This window comes from Callithrix jacchus, chromosome 9 (assembly GCF_049354715.1).
Source record: "Callithrix jacchus isolate 240 chromosome 9, calJac240_pri, whole genome shotgun sequence".
Lineage (NCBI taxonomy): Eukaryota > Metazoa > Chordata > Mammalia > Primates > Cebidae > Callithrix > Callithrix jacchus.
In genome coordinates this window covers 10,348,782-10,372,291 of record NC_133510.1, presented here as the reverse complement: position 1 = coordinate 10,372,291, position 23,510 = coordinate 10,348,782, and the positions used below count along the sequence as shown (strand labels likewise).

The following is a 23,510-nucleotide window of genomic DNA, read 5'->3' as shown; positions in this document are numbered from 1 at the left end:
AAATGAAAAAGTTCTAGAACATTCACAACGGTGTGAATATGATGAACACTACTGAACCGTACACTTAAACATGGTTGAGATGGTAAAGTTTCTGTTATGTGTTTTTCAGCACAATTTAAAAATTGACCAGACGTGGAATCCAGTGGTAAGCTCCTACTAACCTCGCTGTTACATTAGAATGCCCTTAATTTCTTCAGACAGGGTCTTTCAGTTCTGTGAATAAGAGGCACCAATTCTTTCCAGCATTGCTAAGAAAGGGAATTTTGCAGTTACACGAATGAAGAAAGAGACACAGTCAAGGTAGGGTGGCCAGCAAGATTGTAATTATGCTCGAAAGGGCAGTCTTCTGGTGGAGGGTCCAGGAGGATGGAGGGTCAGGAAACAGCAGGAGGGATGTGCTGACTCTTCGTTGGCAGCGTGACTCTGTGGGCCCCAGTGGCCCATCACGGCTCTGCTACCCAGGAGGGTCTGCTGGGTTTTCTCTACTCGTGTTTCCTGTAGATTTATACTGCTGCATCTTGCTGGGGGCTCAGTTTAGTCCGTGGGATGAAACATTCTTGTGTGGGATCAACAGTCTGGAAAGGAAGAAAAGCCATGATCAACTTTCTGAGCAACTAAAGGGATGATATGCTCCAAATTTATGTATTTATTTATGTATTTATTTGAGACAGAGTCTCACTCTGTCATCCAGGCTGGAGTCCAGTGGCGTAATCTCAGCTTACTGCAACCTCTGCCTCCGGGGTTCAAGCGATTCTCCTGCTTCCACCTCCTGAGTAGCTGGGACTACAGGCATGTGCCACCACGCCCGGCTAACTTTTTGTGTCTTTGGTAGAGACAGGGTTTCACCATGTTGGCCAGGCTGGTCTCAAATTCCTGACCTTGTGATTCACCTGCCTCAGCCTCCCAAAGTGCTGAGATTACAGGCATGAGCCTCCACGCCCAGCCTGTTTTTGTTTTTTGAAATGCTGTCACCCAGGCTGGAGTGCAGTGGTGCGATCTGGGCTCACTACAACCTCTGCCTCGCAGATCCAAGCAATTCTCCTGCTTCAGCCTCCTGAGTAACTGGGATTACAGGTTACCACCATGCCTGGTTAATTTTGTATTTTTAATATAGACAGGGTTTCACCATTTTGGCCAGGCTGGTCTTGAACACCTGCCCTAAAGTGATCCACCCACCTCGGCCTTCCAAAGTGCTGGAATTACAGGCGTGAGCCACTGTGCTCAGCCCTAAAGTTATTTTTGAAGTATTATGATCTCACCTTCAGTTAATTCTTTGTCAATAACAAAAGAAGAAAAGTAGGGAGCCTACCTATACCAGGCTACCCCCTAGCCATGAACAAGAATCTTTTTGCAAGCAAGGTTGAATAGCTGATCACTGGAAATTGAAATGAATCCAAGAAACTCTTGGAGGGGATAATAAAGATGTTTTCATTATGTAAATGCCCTCCTGAGGGTTGATTAAAGCACATGATATAGCTATGGGCTGGTCCATATGTCATTCTAGGAAAAGGCGAAGTCTCAGATAACATACCAGAGGGGTTAGCTTAGTTAGTGACCTTGTAAATTAATTGAACAATTGATCTGAGTGTGACTTTCATGCTGGGGTTTTACTTACTTTTGATCCTTATAATGTAAGAATTGTGTCCCAATGTGATATTTTTGGCTGTTTAGATTTGCATGTCTTCAAGTCTTCACAGCCTAAATGTGAATTACCCCCAAACTACTCAGCAGGGCTCCCTCTGTTTTTGCCTGAAAGGATTGCAATTTGTTCATCCATCTGGACATCCAGATGAAGGTGACAGATCCTGCCCAGTTCTTAGAGCAGCCTGGGCTGCTGGAGAGAGACTCAGAGAGGCAGTCGGTGGGGCTCAGGTGATAGGTTCAGACAACTGCTGCTACAAGCAAACCTGGCGCTCAGACACATTTGCAATCCTCTACCGTCCTGAGGCAAGATTTGGTGAGCCTGCTCCTCTTCACCTTCACACAAAAACTTCAAGCTGTCCTTTCTTTCCAGGGACACACAGTTGCACCAGAATGCTGCTATATTGTTGCTGGCAGTGAAGACTGGGAGGGTTTGGGTGAAGGCTGTCTTGTGCCACCTGGTCTGGCTTAAATCTGGGTGGCTCAAGCTCCACATGCCTTTAGGGATGCTCCTGCCCTGCCTCTCTGCTCTCAGGTTAGTGAAACCATTAGAAACAAAGCCTGAGGCTGTCCTGAGGAAGGAGTGCTTGCTAGATCCCTCCTGAGTGTGTGTAGGCGAGTACATTTACCTGCGGCTGAATGGGAGTACCATATGAAGTTAATGCTACATCCTCCTCAGCTCCATCACTGTCTCGGGCTGAAAGCCAAAGGAGGGAAGGGCTGGGTTAGTGTCTGAGAGTCACGTAGAAACAGCACATGAGGACTACAGGAAAACTCCATGGCTTGCAAACAGGCTCTTCACTCTTTAAAAGGGATTCTCAGGCTGGGAGCGATGGCTCATGCCTGTAATCCCAGCACTTTGGGAGGCCAAAATGGGTGGAACACTTGAGGTCAGGAGTTTGAGACTAGCCTGGCCAACATGGTGAAACCCCGTCTCTACTAAAAATACAAAAACTAGCCCGGCATGGTGGTGTGCGCCTGTAATCCCAGCTACTCAGGGGGCTGAGGTAGGAGAATTGCTTGAACCCAGGAGGCAGAGATGGTGGTGAGCCGAGACCGTGCCACTGTACTCTAGTCTGGGTGAGACTAAATAAATAAATAAGAGAAATTCTTAGTTGTGGCTGCTATTGAAAAAGTTTATAATTTAAAGGAGTGCATTTAAAGTTGATGTGGAAGGCATGGGTAGCGTCTGAGTGTTTAAGAGAAGCACATTGGCGTTGGAAGAGCACTAGCTCCGGGTCAGTTCTTTCTCTCTCAGTATTACCTGTGTGACCTTGGACATCTCACTCTTTTCAACAGTCCCTTTAGGCTTGATTCTCTATAAGCTTGAATTCAATTTTTAAAAATTTTAGGCCGGGGGCAGTGGCTCACACTTGTAATCCCAGAACTTTGGGAGGCCGAGGTGGGCGGATCACGAGGTCAAGAGATCGAGACCATACTGGCCAACCTGGTGAAACCATCTCTACTAAAAAGACAAAAATTAGCCGGGCATGGTGGCATGTGCCTGTGGTCCCTGCTACTTGTGAGGCTGAGGTGGAAGAATCGCTTGAACCCAGGAGGCGGAGGTTGCAGTGAACCGAGATTGCGCCACTGCACTCCAGCCTGGTGACAGAGCAAGACTCTGTCTCAAAAAAAAAAAAATTTAAAATTTTCCCAGGCGGATCTTAAACCCCTGGCCTCAAACCTCCCACCTTGGCCTCCCAAAGTGCTGGGATTACATGTCTGAGCCACCACATACGGCCTGAATTCAATTTTTAAAATCGCACATAATAAAAGAGATCACTTGAGACAATTCTGTATTGTCGTAGGATAATCACAGACATAGGTATTTGTTTAATGGCTGTCTCCTCGACCAGACTATAAGCTCTGTGAAGACAGGAGCTGTGCTTGTCTCTAAGAACAGGCACCTGCTGGATACCTAGTTGTTTTTTGATGATCATAGACATAACCATGTCAGTAGCGTTCACACTTAGGGGTTTCATGTTGAGTGGATGGACCCTGGAGAAGGACTGCTTGGCTCTCTCACTTGTGTTACCGACCCAGGGCCAAGTTCCTTAACCTTTTGTTACCTTTATTTCCTGATTGAAATAAAAGAGGAATAATGACAATCATAACAGTAAGTCTATCTCACAGGACTGTTTTGAAGATTATATAAAAATATTATATAAAGTGCTTGGAATGGGGCGTGCTATATAGAAAACACTCATGAGCTATCCTTTTTATATGATTATTGGTGGTGGTGCTGCACTTAGAATAGATGCTCTGACATCCTCTTCTTGGTGGCATTTTTTCTTTAAAAGCAGTTGGATGCTGTGATGCATGAAATTTTTCCTTTGGGCCAGGAGCAGTGGCTCACGCCTGTAATCCCAGCACTTTGGGAAGCCGAGGCAGGTGGATCACGAGATCAAGAGATCCAGACTATCATGGTCAACAAGGTGAAACCCCATCTCTAAAAATACAAAAATTAGCTGGGCATGGTGGGGCATGCCTGTAGTCCCAGCTACTTGGAAGGCTGAGGTAGGAGAATTGCTTGAACTCAGGAGGCGGAGGTTGCAGTTAGCTGAGATCCCGCCATTGCACTCTGGGTAACAAGAGCGAAACTCCGTCTCAAAAAAAAAAAAAAAAGTTCTCTCCTTTATGGTAGAATAAACCGAATCCTTGGCTCAACTTTGCTCCTTGTGTCATAACAAGGCTCCTTCACACTCAGTCTCTTGGGAACCAGCTTTCATCCAACATTCTCATCAAACCCGATCATCAGTTAGAAAAGCCTAAGACTTCCAGCTCTAGCTATCAAGGGTTTACAAAAAGGCTGAGTGGCTTTTATACACTAAATCTGCACTGTGTGATAGGAAGTCTGAGTTGAGTAAGACCTTCCATTGATCTGTGAAGGAGGCAGGGAGGGATGTGATGAGCAGCATTTAAAGATGAGGAATCTGAGGCTCCTAGGGCTTGAGGACATTGGTTTGGTCTTAAAGTTGGTAAGAAGCAGAATCTCGAAGCCTGGGTATGTGAGGCTCGATTCTGCACTCTTTCCACTACCCCTTGCTGTCCAATTAAGCTCCGGCTCCCTGAATTTGTTTTTTTAAATTTAAATTTAATTTTTTTTGGAGTGTGCAGTGGCACGATCATAGCTCACTGCAACCCTGAACTCCTGGGCTCAAGTGATCCTCCCCTCTCAGCCTCCTGAGTAGCTGGGAGAACAGGCGTGCACCACCACATCCAGCTAAGCTCTCTGAATCTTTATGAATATCATCATCCGTGACTTATCTGTCCTCAGACCAAACAAATCCTGCCTATGACCCCACTGTTTTCTTCTCTGCTTGAAGCTAGTTCTCTCTCTCTGTAACTTGAGAATGACAAAAAAGAGCTTTCCGTGCATGAAAGAACAAACAAAAATGACACCACTTGGGACCTTGTAAGTTGGATTTTCCCTGCTAAGGTGAGTGTGCCTTGACGAAAAAATGCTGAGAATCGTCAAAAAGGGCTATATTTGGCAAAAGTTGGAGTTTGCTAGGGAAACAACCAGAAGGGCCGATGTTTGCAGAAATAGTGTCCTCTTGGTTCACCTTGTTTTATACTCGTTGACTCATTTTTATATTATGTAGACTCATTGATGATCTAATATTTTCAAAGAAGAATCTTATGAGCTTTATCTGTAAGCATCCAAACACTGGATGGAAAAACGCCCACAGTAATGTGACACTTTCTTTTCTTTTTGAGATGGAGTTTCATTCTCGTTGCCCAGGCTGGAGTGCAATGTGTGATCTTAGCTCACTGCAACCTCCACCTCCCATATTTAAGCAATTCTCCTGCCTCAGCCTCCCAAGTAGCTGGGACTACAGGTGTCTGCCACTATGCCTGGCTAATTTTTTGTATTTTTAGTAGACGGGGTTTCACCATGTTGGCCAGGCCTGTCTTGAACTCCTGACTTCAGGTGATCCACCTGCCTCGCCCTCCCAAAGTACTGGGATCACGCTTGGCAGACACTTTCAAATACAGATGCGTCTTACTGTTAGCAAATTTGATATAACGATATTCTAATTAGTCTAAAACAGATAAGGCAGGCAATAATTAGAAGAGTTTTCCCTCCTAAAGCAATTCGTAGCTGATATTCTACCATATTTAAGATTTCTGCAAACTATATCACATTTAAGATTCTCAAAAGACCTACTGATTTTATTCTATTTATTTATTTTGGAGATTAGTTATCATTTATTCAGGAAGAGAAATATTCCAAAACTTACCAACTCTAAATTAAATATAAAACAAGTATTATATCCATCAACTAATCTAATTAATGAAGACTATGTTAAAAAATAATCCCAGGTGCATGTAAATGAAGTAGTTAAACATCAAAATAATTTCAGAATTACGTCTCTATTTTTATTTTGCATTTTAATTGCTTCATTTACATGTACACAAATTCTTTGCCCTCATCTTTTTGTTGAAGTTTCCTGTGCCTGACAATATGTTGAGCATGTTACATTTCTTTCTTTAAATTAAAAAAATTTTTTTAAATTTCTTTTTTTAGAGACGGGGTTTTACCATGTTGGCCAGGATGGTCTCGATCTCTTGACTTCGCAATCCGCCTGCCTTGGCCTCCCAAAGTGCTGGGATTACAAGCATGAGCCACCCTGCCCGGCCTGAGCTTGTTAAATTTCAATCAAATACTGTAAGAGCATGTATCTATATTTTTGGCTCAAGATTTTGGCTGAAGCCAACTGATTTTTCAAAGTCCAATCAATCTACAGCTTCTCAGAGACACACTTATAACACAGGGCAAATAATATTTATACCCATTTGTTTGGAGTCCTACAGTAACACACTTGATTGCATTTTCATTCTCCATCCAGATGTTTTTGTATCTTAAAATTAAGTCCATAAGCCACTTCAGAAGCATAAAGCCTAATCTTCTTTAGAAAGAATTCCAGGGAAATGAAATTCTTAATTCCCTTTGCTGATCTGTTTCTGTCTACCAACTCTTACGTTCATATTTAATCTAAATCTCTCATGCCTCTGAGTCCATTTCCACCTGCTGCCTTTAGCTGGAGATGGAAAACAGGGAGACCGCCTCTTGGGGACAGGTCTTCGTACTTGTGAAATTTTCTTTCTTTTGTTTTTTTTTTTGAGATGGAGTCTCACTCTGTTGCCCAGGCTGGAGTGCAGTGGCACAATCTCTGCTCACTATAACCTCTGCCTCCCAGGTTCAAGTGATTCTCATGCCTCAGCCGCCCCAGGTAGCTGGGATTACAGGATGCACCACCATGCCCAGCTAATTTTTGTATTTTTAATAGAGACGGGGTTTTACTGTGTTGGACAGGCTTGTCTCTGACTCCTGACCTCAGGTGATTCACACGTCTTGGCCTCCCAAAGTGCTGGGATTGCAGGCGTGAACCACTGTGCCCAGCCATGCTTGTGAAATTTTCAGCCAGGCTCCCCTTTCTTACTCTCCTTTCAGCTGAATAATTCTGTTCTCATAACCCAGTGGTAAATCAAATAATTATGTGACTGGAATCACAGCTACAAACAGCATTAGTCAGAAGCATCACATCACAAATGCATGCCTCATGGACTGGAACTAAATGGGACAGAATTTCAAGAGAGAGCTTGGATAGTCTGATAAAGCATGCAAAGCTTGAGAACGACCATCTCATTCTCACTGTCTTCACCTTTCCACACAGGTCTGATATTAAATCCTTCAATCATCTTTGTGGGGTTCTGCCGAGCCTCCCCAAGCTCCCCCCACTTCTCGTTAGTGGATCAGTGGGTATCCCTGCTGGAGACTAACCGATGCTGGGTACAATGGCACGGTTGTTCTTGCTGACCTTATACAGTACCATGATTGTTTCTTGAGCAAACAAAAGCAAAGTCAGTAGTAAGCTGTTTCCCTACTATCAGCTCGTGGCCTACCAGAACACTTAGGACGTTTCAGGTTATTGTTATTATGCTTCTCTAGCCCTTACCCATTTTGTATCTATTTGTATGTTTTTCCTAGCTAGGTGGAATCCTGCACTTTTAATTGAGTTTTAATTGTTCCTCTAAATTTTGATATTTGTACTTCTTCCAGGTACAAATATAAAAATTCTGATTTTACTTTCTGAGCTTAAGCTTCTGGTTATTTTGCCCAATCCTGGAGAGCAATCCCTCCCTCCCTCCCTCCCTCCCTCCCTCCCTCCCTCCCTCCCTCCCTCCCTTCCTTCCTTCCTTCCTTCCTTCCTTCCTTCCTTCCTTCCTTCCTGGCTGCCTTCCTTCCTTCCTGGCTGCCTTCCTTCCTTCCTGGCTGCCTTCCTTCCTTCCTTCCTTCCTTCCTTCCTTCTTTACTGCCTTCCTTCCTCCCTCCCTCCCTCCCTCCCTTTCTTTCCTCCTTCTCCTGAGCTGAAGTGATCCACCTGCCTCAGCCTCCCAAAGTGCTGGGATTACAGATGTGAGCCACAGAGCCCAGCCAATCTATATGTTCTTTACAACACTATGGATTTTTTTTCACAAAATTTCAAGTTACATTGATCATGACTATCATTGGCAGACTATTTCCTGCTCAGAAATGGATTTTCTAACCTTGCTTGAGTCATAGGATACTCCTGGCCAAACCAGGAGTTGTCAGATTTTTGCAACCCCTTGCTTTTCAACTAACATACTCCTTTGAACCCTTTCAGCACTTGCTGGTATTTTGTGGGGTGTGGACTATTGATCATTACAAATCTCAGTGTATTCTGGTTTATTGTGAAACTCTAAGAATTCTTTTCGCTCTGACTTTTGCTTCCTGGAAACACAGCAGCAGCAACAAAAACAAACACAAGAAGTTTTATCTTCTGGTAAGAACTATGCTATGGGAAGTATTTTCAGGAGAGATTGACTCTGCAGTTCTGCCACAAGCCTCAGCGGTGTGATTATGCATCGTCAACAAGCAACGAAAAACTTTTATAGGAAAACACGTGTAGTGTCAATTTCCAACTTTTCGTCAACTGAACTGAAAAGAATTAATGGATGCATTTATCTGAACAGGATTTAATTTGAATGTGCAATTTGCCATAGATTACTGCTCAAAAAGAAAGTGTATGTACTTAAAAGGAAGCTTATGTGAATTTTTTTTGAGCCTGGTGAGCATTATGTGTGCTCTACAATATATAAAATAACATCATCGTTACACATTAGAAATAAAATGTGAGAAATCAGATGCCTATTAAGACATAAAAATTGATGTAAAGCTATGATATTGGGTTTTGGATAATAGTCCAGATGTTTCAGAAAAGGAATTAATGAGTTTTGACATACTTCCAGATAACTGAAATAGGCCACTATTTTCCCCAGGTTGTTGGGGTCCAAGCATCCTTGTTGCCATGGATAATGTGCTTTATTCCTTAACAACATGTAGTCAGGTGGCTTGGATAAAAATATGACCCAGAAAGTATTATGAAAATGTCACATAAGCAAGTTCCTTTCTTTCTCCTAATGGTCACACATCTGAGTCTTTACTTAGAATTAGGATGTAATGGCTCTTCATCTCGCTTTTTGCAAACCTTGAAGGATTTTAAACAGTAAATGGTTTGAAAAGTTGAAATCCAGAAGTGATTGGGCTTTATGGCTTTAATGAGGTGACGAGTCCTGTGAATCAGTTTTAGGCTATGCTTGGGCAAATCAGCTTGGAGACAATGTTTTAAAATGTCCGTCACTGCTGTCAGCATTGGCTTCTGCACTTGACGGCCAACACATCTGGACTGAGCATTAGATGTCATGCAAAATCTCATGGTCCAGGCCTAATTTAGGGCTGGTTAACTCATTTAATAGGGGATGTCTTTCGATAGCCAGTAAGAACATTCAGAGTCACACCCTCTTTATCGAGGGCCTCTGATTCATTGATGTCTTGGTCTCTCCCCATAAAGCTCTATGTTTTGGAAGAACTCATTTTCCATAAAAATTTAACCTTGATTCTGAGAGTGTGCATCTCCATGCTTGAACTATAGACACCCATCCCAAATCTGACCTGCTCCCTGAATCCCCTAGGAAAGTACCTCTGGAGAGTTCCTGGTTCTCCACTCGGAAGCTGTGTTGGTAGGCTGCCACGGGACAGGCATTGCCTTGTAAAGGGCACTCCTGCCTGCACGATCTGTAGAGAATGCAGAGCTCAGGGACGATGTACAGCAGCAGGAAAACCCATGCGTTGGTGACGAGGCCAATGCAGATGACTGGGTCATCCCACTGGGGCTGTCGCTGGAACTGTGGGTTGCCTCTCAGGAGCATGGAGATCCACACCACCCAGATGATGATGGAGAAGAGGACAGTGACAAAGATGAGCCTTCCATGCTGCTTCCAGTTCTCACACGGGCCACAGAAGGTGGCTTTGGAGACGAAGAATGTGAGGGCCATCAGGAAGAGGACATAGACCAGGAGTACAACGAAGTCCACATTGAGCTGGCAGGGTGTCATATGCACAAACATCATACCTCTGGTCATCATGAGAGTCACGTACTCAGTGGCAATAATGATCTGCAACAGACTGCAGCCAATGGCAATGCACAGGATTGTCGTCCAGGAGAAGGAGACGCGACCTCGAACCAGCTTCACCAGGTTGGAGGCATGGGCTAAGAGACACGAGAAACAGAGAGCAAAGAGAACCCCAAAGAGAAAGTATCGAACCGGGGCAGTTTGTTCATTGAACTGGATGATGAAGGCAAAAGCAAGTCCAAAGAGCCCCAGCACACTCAGGAGGAAGAGGAGCTGGGTGGGGAGCACATTCCACTGGCTGCAGTCTTGGATCTTTCGCATGAGGAAGAGGAATGCCAAGAGTAGCAGAATCGTGACCACGATGCCAAGTATTGCCAGGGACTCCAGGATGATGCCCCATGGCCCCTCCGTGTCACAGACAAGAAAATAGTCTCCGGTGGACTCGACGCAGTCCTGGTACATGGTGACTTACAGGTGTGGACCTCGCGAGAATGGTTTTCTGATGCCCTGCAGAAAAAGGATGAGACTAATTGACAGCTCCGTAGCTCTTAGGTTGGTGCAAAAGTAATTGCGGTTTTTGCTATTAAAAGTAATGACAAGAATGGCGGGCACAGTGGTTCACTCCTGTTTTCCCAGCACTTTGGAAGGCCGAGGTAGGCAGATCACTTGAGGTCAGCAGTTCAAGACCAGCCTAGCCAACATGGTGAAACCCCCATCTCTGCTAAAAATATAAAACTTAGCTGGGTGTGGTGGTGCACGCTTGTAATCTTAGCTACTCGGGAGGCTGAGGCAGGAGAATTGCGTGAACCCAGGAGACTAACATTGCATTGAGCCGAGATCACCCCACTGCACTTCAGCCTGAGTGACAGAGTTAGACTCTGTCTCAAAAAACAAAAAATAAGGCAAGGGTATGGTGGCTCACACTTGTACTTCCAGCACTATAGGAAGCCGAGGCGGGTGGATCACTTGAAGTCAGGAGTTCAAAACCAGCCTGGCCAACATGGTGAAACCCCATTTCTGCTAAAAATACTTAAAAAAATTAGCCAGGCATGATGGCACGTGCCCGTAGTCACAGCTACTTAGGAAGCTGAGGCAAGAGAATCTCTTGAACCTGGGAGGCAGAAGTTGCAGTGAGCTGAGATCGTGCCACTGCACTCCAGCCTTAGCGACAGAGTGAGACCCTGTCTTAAAACAAAAAACACAAAACACAAACAAACAAAAAAAGGTAATGGCAAGAACGGCAACTACATTTGCACCAACCTAATACCTACAAGAATGCCTATTGGGTGGTCCGTGCAGGGCACCGTGATGTCTCCTTCTGAAATGAGGACACTGGGCATATGAAATAAATATCTTTACCAAAATTGTCCGTAGGACACTATCCAGAGCCTGAGTTACATTTTGTTGGACTCCTGATACTTATATAAATGCTAAGCTTCCCTACATGGAAAAAATTCAGAGAGATATGCAAACATAGTCTAAGGGGATGGGAAATGCTATCATAGTATATTAGCCCAAATTTATAAAAGTTTCATGTAGAATGCCAGTAAAGGAAATGAGAAAGGCAACCTAAACCCCTCAAAACGATCTCAGCTTCATCCTGCTCGGAAAAGCTGAACAGACTTCACCTGATAATATGTCCATTTGTGTATCCCAATTTCCAAGGCTTTTTCATAAAAGGAGGTGTGTGCCAACATTAAGGGATCACTGGATCATTCTAGACACTGAAACGGTGCATGAAGGAGACAGGCAGATGAATGACTGGGAATAAAGTTTCCCAGTAATTTTAATGACTGTTCCTTCTTTCAGTTCAAGTCAATACAATGCAACATGTTGTAATTAAACACCTATTATTTGTTCATCAAAGAATTGTACAAAATGGTACCTTTCTTTAAATACCTTTTTGAATAGTTTTGTACCAAAGTCCATGTCTTGATTGAGGTAGCCGACAAAAAAGATCCCACGGCCTGGTGCCGTGGCTCACGCCTGTAATCCCAGCATTTTGGGAAGCTGAGGCGGGTGGATCATGAGGTCAAGAGATCGAGATCATCCTGGCCAACATGGTGAAACCCTATCTCTACTAAAAATACAAAAATTATCTGGGCATGGTGGCACGCGCCTGTAGTCCCAGCTACTCAGGGGGCTGAGGCCAGAGAACCACTTGAACTTGGGAGGCGGAGGTTGCAGTTAGCCGAGATCGCGCCACTGCACTCCGGCCTGGTGACAGAGCTAGACTCCATCTAAAAAAAAAAAAAATCCCACATATTCATTTGAAAAAAAAAAAAAAATCCATCACAATTGAATACCCCATAGTTCTACTTCCCTTCAGTTATCCCCAGACCAGATGGCTGGAGTGACCCTGGTTACAGCTGAGGGCATGGCCCCCTGATTCCGACTTACCTTCTCCGTGTCCACTCTGGAAGCCGAGGCTGTAGTGTTGGTGAGGTTGTAACTGCCAATGAGTAAGAAAGAGCCAACCTCAGCTTCTTTAATCTCTCCCTAAATGGGCGGAAGAACCATAGGCTCTCACCGAGGTCCCTGCAGTCTCTATAAAAAGAACCGGAAGGACAAACAGACACACCTACACCAGTTTCACAGCAACTTTTAGATTTCCTTGGTGAGAACAGTTCTTTTTCTTTCTACTGCTGACCAGAAGCACCTTGGCTTTAGGGAGCGCGTGTAAATCTGAAAGCAAGGGGAAATCTAGGAAAGACGGTTTCCTCCCTGTGTTTTCCAACACATTCAGGGAAGCTACACAAGGCCCTCAGGTGACTCACACCAGGATACTTCGTCCTTCTGACCTATTCCCTAAAAAGCCATCTCTGGAGACTTTCCCACATCTTGATTTTTTTTTTTGCTGTTGTTGAGATGGAGCCTCGCTTTGTTACCCAAGCTGCAGTACGATGACGCGATCTCAGTTCACTGTAAACTCTGCCTCCTGGGTTCAAACGATTCTCCTGCCTCAGCCTCCCGAGTAGCTGGGACTACAGGCATGTGCCACCACATTTTGTATTTTTAGTAGAGATGGGGGTTTCACTATGTTGGCCAGGCTGGTCTCGATCTCCTGACCTCATAATCTCCCCTCCTCGTCCTCCTAAAGTGCTAGGATTACAGGCATGAGCCACCGTGCCTGGCCCTCATATCTTGATTTTCATTCAAAAGAGCATCCATTCAACGAAGTACAGGTAATGAGGGTTTCACTATGGAAGGGTGGTTTTGCCTACTGCTGTCATTAAAATGGCCAGTGGCAGGCAAAACTGTGAGTCAGGGGAAATTCGTCTTCTCTGCTAATCTCTTTTCCTTCCTTTTGAAAATCCTTTCTGAGGCCCAGGCTTCCCACAGTGGGTGAACTCTTACCTGCACCAGCCAGCCCTAGTATTGCCCAAGGCTTTGGCTATAATTTTCCAACATCCTTCCTCTCCTCCTTGCTCTGGGTCTCATTCCATGTGGCATTTCTAGGTCCTGAGATAAAGAGCTGACAAAAGTCACCGGCTGATACCGGAGTACCATATTCCTTTTCTCGTATGGTGACACAAAATACAGCACAGCACAGTGTCCAGCCTACACCTACCAAACAGCCCCGCCACCTCCGAGTTACTCCTTGATTCTTTTCCTGAATATATGGGTTTTTTTTTTTTTTTTTTTGAGATGGAGTCTCGCTCTGTCACTGCAGACTCCTTCTCCTAGGTTCGAGTGATTCTCCTGCCTCAGCCTCTCAAGTAGCTGGGATTACAGGTGCATGCCACCATGCTCGGCTAGTTTTTTATATTTTTGGTAGAGACAGGGTTTTACCATGTTGGCCAGGCTGATCTCGACCTCCTGACCTCAAGCGATCCACCTGCCTCTGCCTCCCAAAGTGCTGGGATTACAGGCATGGGCCACTGCACCCGGCCCTTGAATATATGTATTTTGACAGAGGACTGCTGAAGACCTCGAATCAGTGCTCGTTTAATCTAGTTACAAGGCGTTTGTGATCTGGCTCTACCTTTCTTGTTCACCTGTACTTCCTTCACGTCTCCAGGATCTATGATTTAGCCCACTTGGTTTTCCCACTGCCTTACAAAAATAATAAGTTCCCATCTGCTCACCTTCGCTTAGATGCTGTCCCTGTCCCAACCTGCCTTTTGCTTGATTCCCATGTATCCTGTTTTTGACCCAAATCTTTCCCTCCCTGTAGGATTTTGTTCATCTTATCTCCTCTATGACTCTTCCTGCCTTCCCTCATCATTCTAGCCCTCGCTGATCACCTTCCACCAGGAACTCTATAAGACTTGGGGTCTATTCTATTCAAAATTCCAGAACCCCTATTTTCTGCCTATTAGTTAACTTATGAATACATATTAAGTAATAATGAATTGGAATAAATGAATAATAAATAAGAAGTGTCTCCATTTATGTTATTTGAATTAATCTCATCTCCTGATTGGATTTGTAGCTGCCTGGGTGTCAGGTTGACCATTTTCTGCTCCCATGTGGACAACCTCCTAGGTGATGGATGGTTTGATTAATGGATGATTCTAAAGATAAAATTCCAGACCCTTCAGAAGGTCCTTTATAGCAGTATGGTTTTTCAACAGATGTGTATTTATGGAAAGCACCTGCAAATAAATCAGAGACTAACAAACCCTTGACAAAAGAATTCTGAAGTGGTGTTCTGTCTTTAGAGATTCCTCAACTTCAACAAGCCATTTTCTCCTATGAGAGAAGAAAATTCGAGGGATGAAAGTGCTCCCCCTCACCTGCTCTGGGTGTAACAGCAGTCTTTCTGAAGCTGTGAAGGCTAACATTTACATTAAGGGGAAAGGGATTTTCTGGATGATGAAATATGACATCCATGAGCATCCACTCCAAGAGTCTAGTGAGTGGTTGAACTGCTGTCAGCAGGATCACAGGAGGATTTTCCACTGAACTCTTCCAGGAGCACTGTTGTGTTGATCCGGCACCTCCCACCCCCTTCCTGCTGCTTTAGTCATGGTTGTTATTCCTCCTCCTTGTGATGTTTTGGTTTCTGGTCTGCTTGTCTTCTAAGGAGATTCCTCTTGAGCTCCTGATGGCTTGAGGCCGGTGGATTTATGGGTTAATGACCACAAAGCCCTTTGAGCACCTTAGATAAAAGGCTGTGTCCCAGGTAGTAATTAGTGTTATTTTAAAATCTAGCATTATAGAATTGACCCATCTGCAGCTAGGCCTTAAGGATATGAGGGCCTTTTTGCCTGCACACATCCAAATGACTCACAGCTCATCTCTTTCGGCTTCTATGCCAAATCACATCAGAACAAACAGCTCGGATATGGCTTTGATTAATCAAAATACACCGATTGCCATGAGTCCAATAAAAATGGAAATAAAACAGTCAGGACACCAAACGCCTTATGTCAAACACCTATTTATGTTGTTTCCTTCTCACAGAAACAGAGCTGGAGGGAATGTTGAAGGTTACCTAGCCTAACCCCTATTAATAATTAATAATAAGGAAGCCAAAGTTACAACATGAGGAATTTAATAATAAGGAAGCAGAGGCCCAGAGATGAATGGATGTGCTTATCCTATGGAATGCTGAAGATGACAGCCAAGGTTTTTTGTCTCCTGGCCATATTCTTGCTGTTGTACCAGGCAGCTTCTCTTGACTCTTCCCACCTAATAAGGACAGGCTTTTAGAGAGACATGAGCCCTTAAGCATGATTTGACCAGAACAACAACAAGAACAACAAAAACGTGAACGCGCCTCACACATTCTTCATCCTGCAGCCATCATGACTGGCCATGTGGGGACAGGCTGTGTGGGACAGAATGCATCAGTCAGGAGTAGCTCATTTGTTCTTTTGCTCACTGGCATCTCCAGCGCTGGCTTCACCAGGGTGTAACCAGTGCCTTGTATGGGGAACCCCATTCAGAAGGGCCCGGTGCTTGGAATCTGCTTCCCTGTGGTTGCCACATTGAAATGTTAATACTTGCATCTTTGAATTTGTGTTTGGTAAGTGAAGTGGGGCGGGGCACAGAAGCTTGTGTTGAGACTTGAGCCTTGACCACACCCCACCCTGCCTTCCATGGCCTCCCCTCCTTCCTGAGACAGGTTCTTGGCCACCCACCCTGTGGTGGGTGGGTTGCCCGGCTAGCCTCCCCATTTCTCCTTCCTTCCTTCCCTCCCTCCCTCCCTCCCTCCCTCCCTCCCTTCCTTCCTTCCTTCCTTCCCTCCCTCCCTCCCTTCTTTCTTCTTTCTTTCTTCTCTTTCTCTTTCCTTCTTTCTTTCTTTCTTTCCTTCTCTCGCTCTCTTTTTTCCCTCCCCTCCCCTCCCTTCCCCTTCCCTTCCCTTCCCTGTTTTATTTTCTTTTCTTTTCATGGAGTCTAACTTTGTCTCCCAGGCTGAAGTGCAGTGGCATAGTCTCAGCTCACTGCAACTGCTGTCTCCTGAACCAAGCGATTCTCATGCCTTAGTCTCCTGAGTAGCTGGGATTACAGGTGTATGCTACCACACCTGGCGAATTTTTGTGTTTTTAGTCGAGATGGGGTTTCACCATGTTGGCCAGGCTGGTCTTGATCTCCTAACCTGAAGTGCCTCACCTGCCTTGGCCTCCCAAAGTCCTGGGATTACAGGTGTGAGCCATTGCACCCAGCCTGGGCTGCATAGTTTTGTTTTTGCATTTGGCTCCAGAAATTATATCACTGGCCCTGCGTGTGTTATTCAGTTTTCTGGTATTTGATGCATAGTTTGATCAGTTTTCTATCAGGATGTGAACACTGCACAGTTTAGTTTTGTGTTGATGTAAAGTGCAATTCATTGTGACGTGCCATAGCAATTGATTAGCAAATTGTCAAGACTCTCAACTGAGTGTCACTTATGAGTGTCAGGGTATTTTTTGGAATAGAAGTTATTCCTTTTTTTCAGTTTGTAGCTATTATAACACTTTAATTGAACTAGTATACGGAGCTGCTTTATTATTAGAAAAAACAGGTGATGTAAAAATATAGAGGTATATTCAAGTTCAGCTTGTTGACACCTGTACTATTACAGAATAATTAGAGGCAATTTTTTTTTTTCAGATGGAGTCTGACTTTTGTTGCCCAGATTGGAGTGCAATGGCAGAATTTCGACTCACTGCAACCTAATAAAGCGTGGTGACTCACTCCAATAATCCCAGCACCTTGGGAGGCTGAGGCAGGCAGATTTCTTGAGCCCAGGAGTTCAAGACCAGACTGGGCAACATGGCAAAAACCCATCTTTACAAAATATACAAATATCAGCCAGACATGGTGGTGCACACTTGTAGTCCCAGCTACTCAGGAGGCTGAGGTGGGAGGATCGCTTTAGCCCAGGAGGTTGAGGCTGCAGGGAGCCCAGATGGCACCACTGTTTGGAGCCCAGATGGCACCACTGCAGGGAGCCCAGATGCCACCCAGATGGCCTGGGTGACACAGTGAGACCCTGTCTCAAACTCCCCCCACCAAAATCCAGAATAGAATACTATTTTGTATTTTATTTTATTTGAGTTGCTTTCTAAAATGGAAAAAATATATGCAAGATCTGATAGTGAAGATTATTTAAATGTGATTTATAAAATATGCAAGACAACAGAAATGACAGACTCGACATGTAATTTACAATAAAATCTTCATAATTGAAAGCTTAAACCTTCCAGATAAAACACATGTCTGGAAAGACAGCATAATATCTTGTCAATAAGTCAAGAAAATGTTTCCAAAGAAAAAAATACACATTATTAATAATTTATAAGTTGTCAACTACTATTAATGTAATGAAGGAGCCTTATAATCACCTACTTAGTAGTGTATTAGAGGCAAAAAAAAAATGGGTCACACAGCTGTCAAAAATTATTCTTCCAGGTTGGATGAGATTTTTGATGATAAAATGATAAATCAGCTGAAAAATCAAAAATTACAGCTTTTAGTAACCCATAATGTCTCATCAGATCTATACTATTACAGAACAATAAGAAGGAATGTTTTTAAATGTAATTACAGCCTGGGACAGATTTTGTGTTTCAACTTAATGAAGAAAGCACTGATATTGTGAGTTGCCAACACTTTCAGTCAGATCAGATATGACTGACAAGACAATTTTTATGGAGAATTCATTGTGTTGTTGAAGTTTTATTTTATTTTATTTTTTTTGAGATACTGTTTTGCGCTTGTTGCCCAGGCTGAAGTGCAATGGCACGATGTTGGCTCACTGCAACCTCTGCCTCTTGGGTTCAAGTGATTCTCCTGCCTCAGCCTCTCGATTAGCTGGGATTACAGGTGTGTGCGACGACACCCAACTAAGTTTTTTTGGATTTTTAATAGAGACGGGGTTTCACTGTGTTGGCCAGACTGGTCTCGAACTCCTGACCTCAGGTGATCCGCCTGCCTCAGCCTCCCAAAGTGCTGGGATTACAGGCGTGAGCCACTGCACCCGGCCTTAAATTTTATTTTACCCTCAACTGGATTAGATATAATCTCTCAGTTGGAAAAGTATATTGCTTATTAAATATTATTATTTTTCTAATTTTTGGGTTTTATTTTAGGTTTGTGGGTACGTGTGAAGATTTGTTACATAGGTAAACTCGTGTCATAGGGGTTTGTTATACAGATTATTTCACCAGCCAGGTATTAAGCCCAGTACCCAGTAGTGATCTTTTCTGCTCCTCTCCCTCCTTCCACCCTCCCCATTCAAGTAGACCCCAGTGTCTGTTGTTTCCTGCTTTGTGTTCATAAGCTCTTATCATTTAGCGCCCCATTATAAGTGAGAATATGTGGTATTTGGTTGTCTGTTCCTACGTTAATTTGCTAAGAATAAGGGCCTCCCGCTCTAGCTATGTTCTGGCAAAAGACATGAACTCATTTTATGTTATAGCTGCATAGTATTCTATGGTGTATATGTATCACATTTTCTTTAATCTGTCATCAATGTGCATTTAAGTTGATTCCACGTGTGTGCTATTGTGAGGAGTGCCACAGTTAAGTTGGTTCCACGTGCATGCTATTGCGAGGAGTGCCACAGTTAAGTTGGTTGCACGTGTATGCTATTGCGAGGAGTGCCACAGTTAAGTTGGTTCCACATGTATGCTATTGCGAGGAGTGCCACAGTTAAGTTGGTTCCACGTGCGTGCTATTGCGAGGAGTGCCACAGTTAAGTTGGTTCCATGTGCGTGCTATTGTGAGGAGTGCCACAGTTAAGTTGGTTCCACGTGCATGCTATTGCGAGGAGTGCCACAGTTAAGTTGGTTCGAGTGCCACAGTTAAGTTGGTTCCACGTGCGTGCTATTGCGAGGAGTGCCACAGTTAAGTTGGTTCCACGTGCGTGCTATTGCGAGGAGTGCTACAGTTAAGTTGGTTCCACGTGCGTGCTATTGCGAGGAGTGCCACAGTTAAGTTGGTTCCACGTGCATGCTATTGTGAGGAGTGCCGCAGTTAAGTTGGTTGCACGTGCGTGCTATTGCGAGGAGTGCCACAGTTAAGTTGGTTCCACGTGCGTGCTATTGTGAGGAGTGCCGCAGTGAACATTCATGTGTGTGTGTCTTTATGGTAGAATGCTGTATATTCCTTTGGATATATAGCCAGTAATGGGATTGCTGGGTCCAATGGTAATTCTGTTTTTAGTTCTTTGAGGAATTGCCATACACTGAATATTATTTAAATTGAAAAAAAAAAAGTAAAAGAATTGTAAGTGTAGACAACATAAAACCAGAAAATACGGCAGAATTAATAAATATTGTTAAAAAACAAACAAACAGAAAACTACTAACAGCCCTGGTTTATTCATCATGAGGCTTTGGCACCTAAAGAAATTTTACTGAACTTCATGGATTTATTTATCAAACGAGATGCCAGTGGGCAAAACCCGTAGAAATATTTAGTTCAGATATTGAAGCTGATCATAGCCACTTACTACACATAGTCAAAGTCCATGAGGAAAAACACTCAGAAATCAGATTTGGATTTTGTTAATTGGAAAGCTATCTACTACGGCAAATATTTTTGGACGTGGTATTTGGATAGTAAAAGTGCACATTTAGCTGATTTGGGTGCAGCATGTTCTTTTTCATTTTTTAAGACAGGGTCTTGCTCTGGCACTGGTGCTGGAGTTCAGTGGCATGATCAGAGCTCACTGCAGCCTCGAACCCCTGGGCTCAAGCATACCTGGAACTACAGGTGCACACCACCACACTCAGCTAATACATTTTTTTAATTAAAAAAATGTTAGACCGGGTGCAGTAGCTCATGCCTGTAATCCCAGCGCTTTGGAAGGCCAAGGTGGGTGGATTTCTTGAGGCCAGGAGTTTGAGACTAGCCTCACCGACATGGCAAAACCCCATCTCTACTAAAGATAGAAAAATTAGCCGGGTGTGGTGGTGCACACCTGTAATCCAAGGCTACTCAGGAGGCTGAGGCATGAGAATTGCTTGAACCCAGGAAGCAGAGGTTGCAGTGAGCCAAGATCATGCCATTACTCTAGCCTGGGCGACAAAATGAGACTTTGTCTTAAAAACAAATTGGAGAAATCCAAACTACGGTGGAAAGGGAGAGCTCACTGAGAACCATCCCAGCAACCTGACCACAGCTGGTCTTCCCTGGACACCTTGAACCACACTGTCCAAACCCTCTTCACTCCTGCCAACACTGGCCGGCCTCCTAACTATAAGATGATCAAGAAGGAGCACGAGGTGACTGTGCTGGGGGCGCCCCACAACCCTGCTCCCCCGACATCCACCGTGATCCACGTCTGCAGCGAGACCTCCGTGCCCGACCATGTCATCCGGTCCCTGTTCAACACTCTCTTTGTGAACTCCTGCTGCCTGGGCTTCATAGCGGTTGCCTACTCTGTGAAGTCTAGGGACAGGCAGATGGTTGGCGACCTGACGGGGCCCAGGCCTATGCCTCCACCGCCAAGAGCCCGAACATCTGGGCCCTGATTTTGGGCATCATCATGACCATTCTGCTCGTCATTATCCCCGTGTTGATCCTCCAGGTCTATCGATAGAGCAGGAGGCAGCTTCCAGGCCAGGAGCTCTGCCCATGACCTGTATCTCACGTACTCCATCTTCCATTCCTCACCCTGCCCCTGGAACCAAGTTCTGTATCAGCCCTTTATCCTCACACACTTTTCTACAATGGCATTCAATAAAGTGCACGTGTTCCTGGAAAAAAAAAATTAAAAATTTTTCATGAAGACAGAAACTCGCTATAGCAGACTGGTCTTGAAGTCCTGGCATCAATCATTCCACCTTGGCCTCCCAAATTGCTGGAATTACAGGTGCGAACCACTGCACTCAGCTGTATGATACACTTTGATACCTTAAACACATTTAAGGAATCAAAAGGCAGCAATTTTAAAAGGTGGCTGTAATTATCTAACAATCCTCCCAAAGGAGTCTAATTCCTCTCCTCTTGAATCTAGGCTGGCTTTAGCTACTCTCTTGTAACCAATAAAATGCGGTGGGAGTGAGGATGCGTGAATTCCAAGGCTGGGTGAAAATTAGCCTTGCAGCTTCTGTTTTGGTCTCTCGGACCAAAAGCCTTGGTCCATAGGCTCTTCCTAGGACACAGCTGCCATGTTCTGAAAACCCCAAGCTACGTAAGAGCCCGCATATAGATTCTCTGGTCAATAGTTCCAGCTGAGCCCAGCCTTCCAGCTATCCTTGACAAAGCACCAGACGTGTGAATGGGAAGCCATCTGGGAAATGAATCCTCTTGTTCCAATTCCTCCATTGAAACTCCACCGAACAGAATTTAAGTGCATGTCTGTATGCAAGAATTATTTGCATTGCTATCAGTTTTCCATATGTTAACTTTTATTTCTGCAGAGTTTTTAAATAGCCTAGTCATAATCAAAGGCACATATCACCATAGGATCAGATAATCCCAGAGGCCCCAGCATTCCATGGAAGGATGTTCATTCTGAAGTCTTAAAATTTTCCTTATAAAGGTAACAATGACAGTTGCTGTATATTCCCAACACTGTTGTAACACACAGGAGAGAACACTATAAAATCAGTTTGAACGAAATAAAATTAGAGATATCACTACGTCTCATTTTTCTTTCAAAGTCACAATGATTACTTTTCAGAAGAAAACACGAAGCTTGAAAGAAAAGCATTTCAATAAAAGATCTGTTTTCTTTTCAAAACTCTGAACCAATAATTGAATTAAACCTGGTGAACAAAGAAGAGAAAAACTGATTGTATTTAATTCTTTTTTTTTATTTGTCACCCAGGTTGGAGTGCAGTGGCATGATCTCAGTTCCCTGCAGCTTCCACTTCCCAGGCTCAAGTGATTCTCCCAGCTTAGCTTCCCAAGCAGCTGGGACCACCATGCCTGTCTAATTTGTGCACTTTTTGTAGAGATGAGGTTTCGCCATGTTGCACAAGGTGCTCTCAGTCTCCTAGACTTAAGTGATCGGCCCTTCTTGTTCTCCCAAAGTGCAAGGATTATAGGTGTGCCCCACTGTGTCTGGCCTGTATTTAATTCTTATACTGAAGAATGATTAAAAGACATTATGTATAGTACGTGGATTCAGACTGAAGAAACATTTTCAGTGCCACTATCATAACTGGTGTATTACTATTGTTAACAATCACTACAGCATATTCGTGTGAATTTTTAGGGTTTCAACTTTGACTGAATTTTAAAAAGAAAAAACTAGGTTGAACAATGTATCAGATGTACATACCACCTCAGGTATTCCCGGAATGATTTTATAAAGGCCTTAGCATATCTGTGCACTAAATAAAAATCATGTCTACATTTCTGCTTTGTGTTATTTTGGATTTTTATAATCTATATAAAAATTAATAAAATAATATATGACATTAGCTTTCCTCTGCTTTTATTTTACATTGGTAGTAATGGTAAATATTATTTCGTGAAACGTTTGAGGGGTATGTGTGTGTGTGTCTGTACTGGGTTGAATACAAAATGTATTTCTGACTGCGGACTAGGGTAAAAGAAAATTTTGAAAATATTAGTCACATTGGATGAGCACTGACTTGGAGTCTGACTTGATTTTGGATGTCTGCTCTCTGATCTTGGGCACGTTTCTTGATTTTCTGAACTTAAACAAATGTTTCCTCTTCCCTGTGGCGTATCTACTCCATGACGGTTTTCAGGTAATTTGGTCTGAGCTGAGTTAAAGGGTTTTGAAAGCAAAGTGACGGTATAAACCATATTCGAGGTTAAGAAAGAGTGCAACTTACTCAAGGATTCGAACAATTTTATTTTATTGTTTTTATTTGTTTGTAGATGAAGTATCGCCCTGCTGCCCAGGCTGCAGTGCAGTGGCTCAACCTTGGCTCACTGCAACCTGTGCTTCCTGGGTTCAAACAATTCTCTTGCCTCAGCTTCCTGAGTAACTGGGATTATGGGCACGCGTCACCATGCCCAGCTAAGTTTCATATATTTAGTAGAGATGGGGTTTTAACATGTTGGCCAGG

General features: G+C 43.9%; 1 protein-coding gene and 1 pseudogene across 2 annotated transcripts; one reads left to right on the top strand and one right to left on the bottom strand.

Moving 5' to 3' along the window:
* Positions 1–301: 301 nt before the first annotated feature.
* Positions 302–12,547, bottom strand: GPRC5D (G protein-coupled receptor class C group 5 member D). 2 transcript variants are annotated; one of them, XM_017975816.5, is made up of 4 exons: positions 12,484–12,547; positions 9,651–10,590; positions 2,271–2,338; positions 302–575 (listed from the first exon to the last, which is right to left on the bottom strand). In XM_017975816.5, exons 2-4 carry the CDS (start codon positions 10,543–10,545, stop codon positions 504–506), a joined length of 1,035 nt encoding a protein of 344 aa, XP_017831305.1. In that variant the 5' UTR covers positions 10,546–10,590; positions 12,484–12,547; the 3' UTR covers positions 302–503. The 2 variants fall into 2 exon arrangements, with proteins under 2 accessions (XP_017831305.1, XP_017831306.1); XM_017975817.4 differs by lacking the exon at positions 2,271–2,338.
* Positions 12,548–14,802: 2,255 nt separating this feature from the next.
* Positions 14,803–21,190, top strand: LOC100408184 (interferon-induced transmembrane protein 3 pseudogene; annotated as a pseudogene).
* The last annotated feature ends 2,320 nt before the right edge of the window (positions 21,191–23,510 follow it).

Coding starts and splice junctions, on each gene's coding strand:
- GPRC5D (XM_017975816.5), bottom strand. CDS start 10,545: ATGTACCAGGACTGCGTCGAGTCCACCGGAGACTATTTTCTTGTCTGT. Junction 2,339..9,650: donor GAACCAGGAACTCTCCAGAG/GTACTTTCCTAG, acceptor TTTGGCTTTCAG/CCCGAGACAGTGATGGAGCT. Junction 576..2,270: donor GTACTCCCATTCAGCCGCAG/GTAAATGTACTC, acceptor CTTCCTTTCCAG/ACTGTTGATCCCACACAAGA.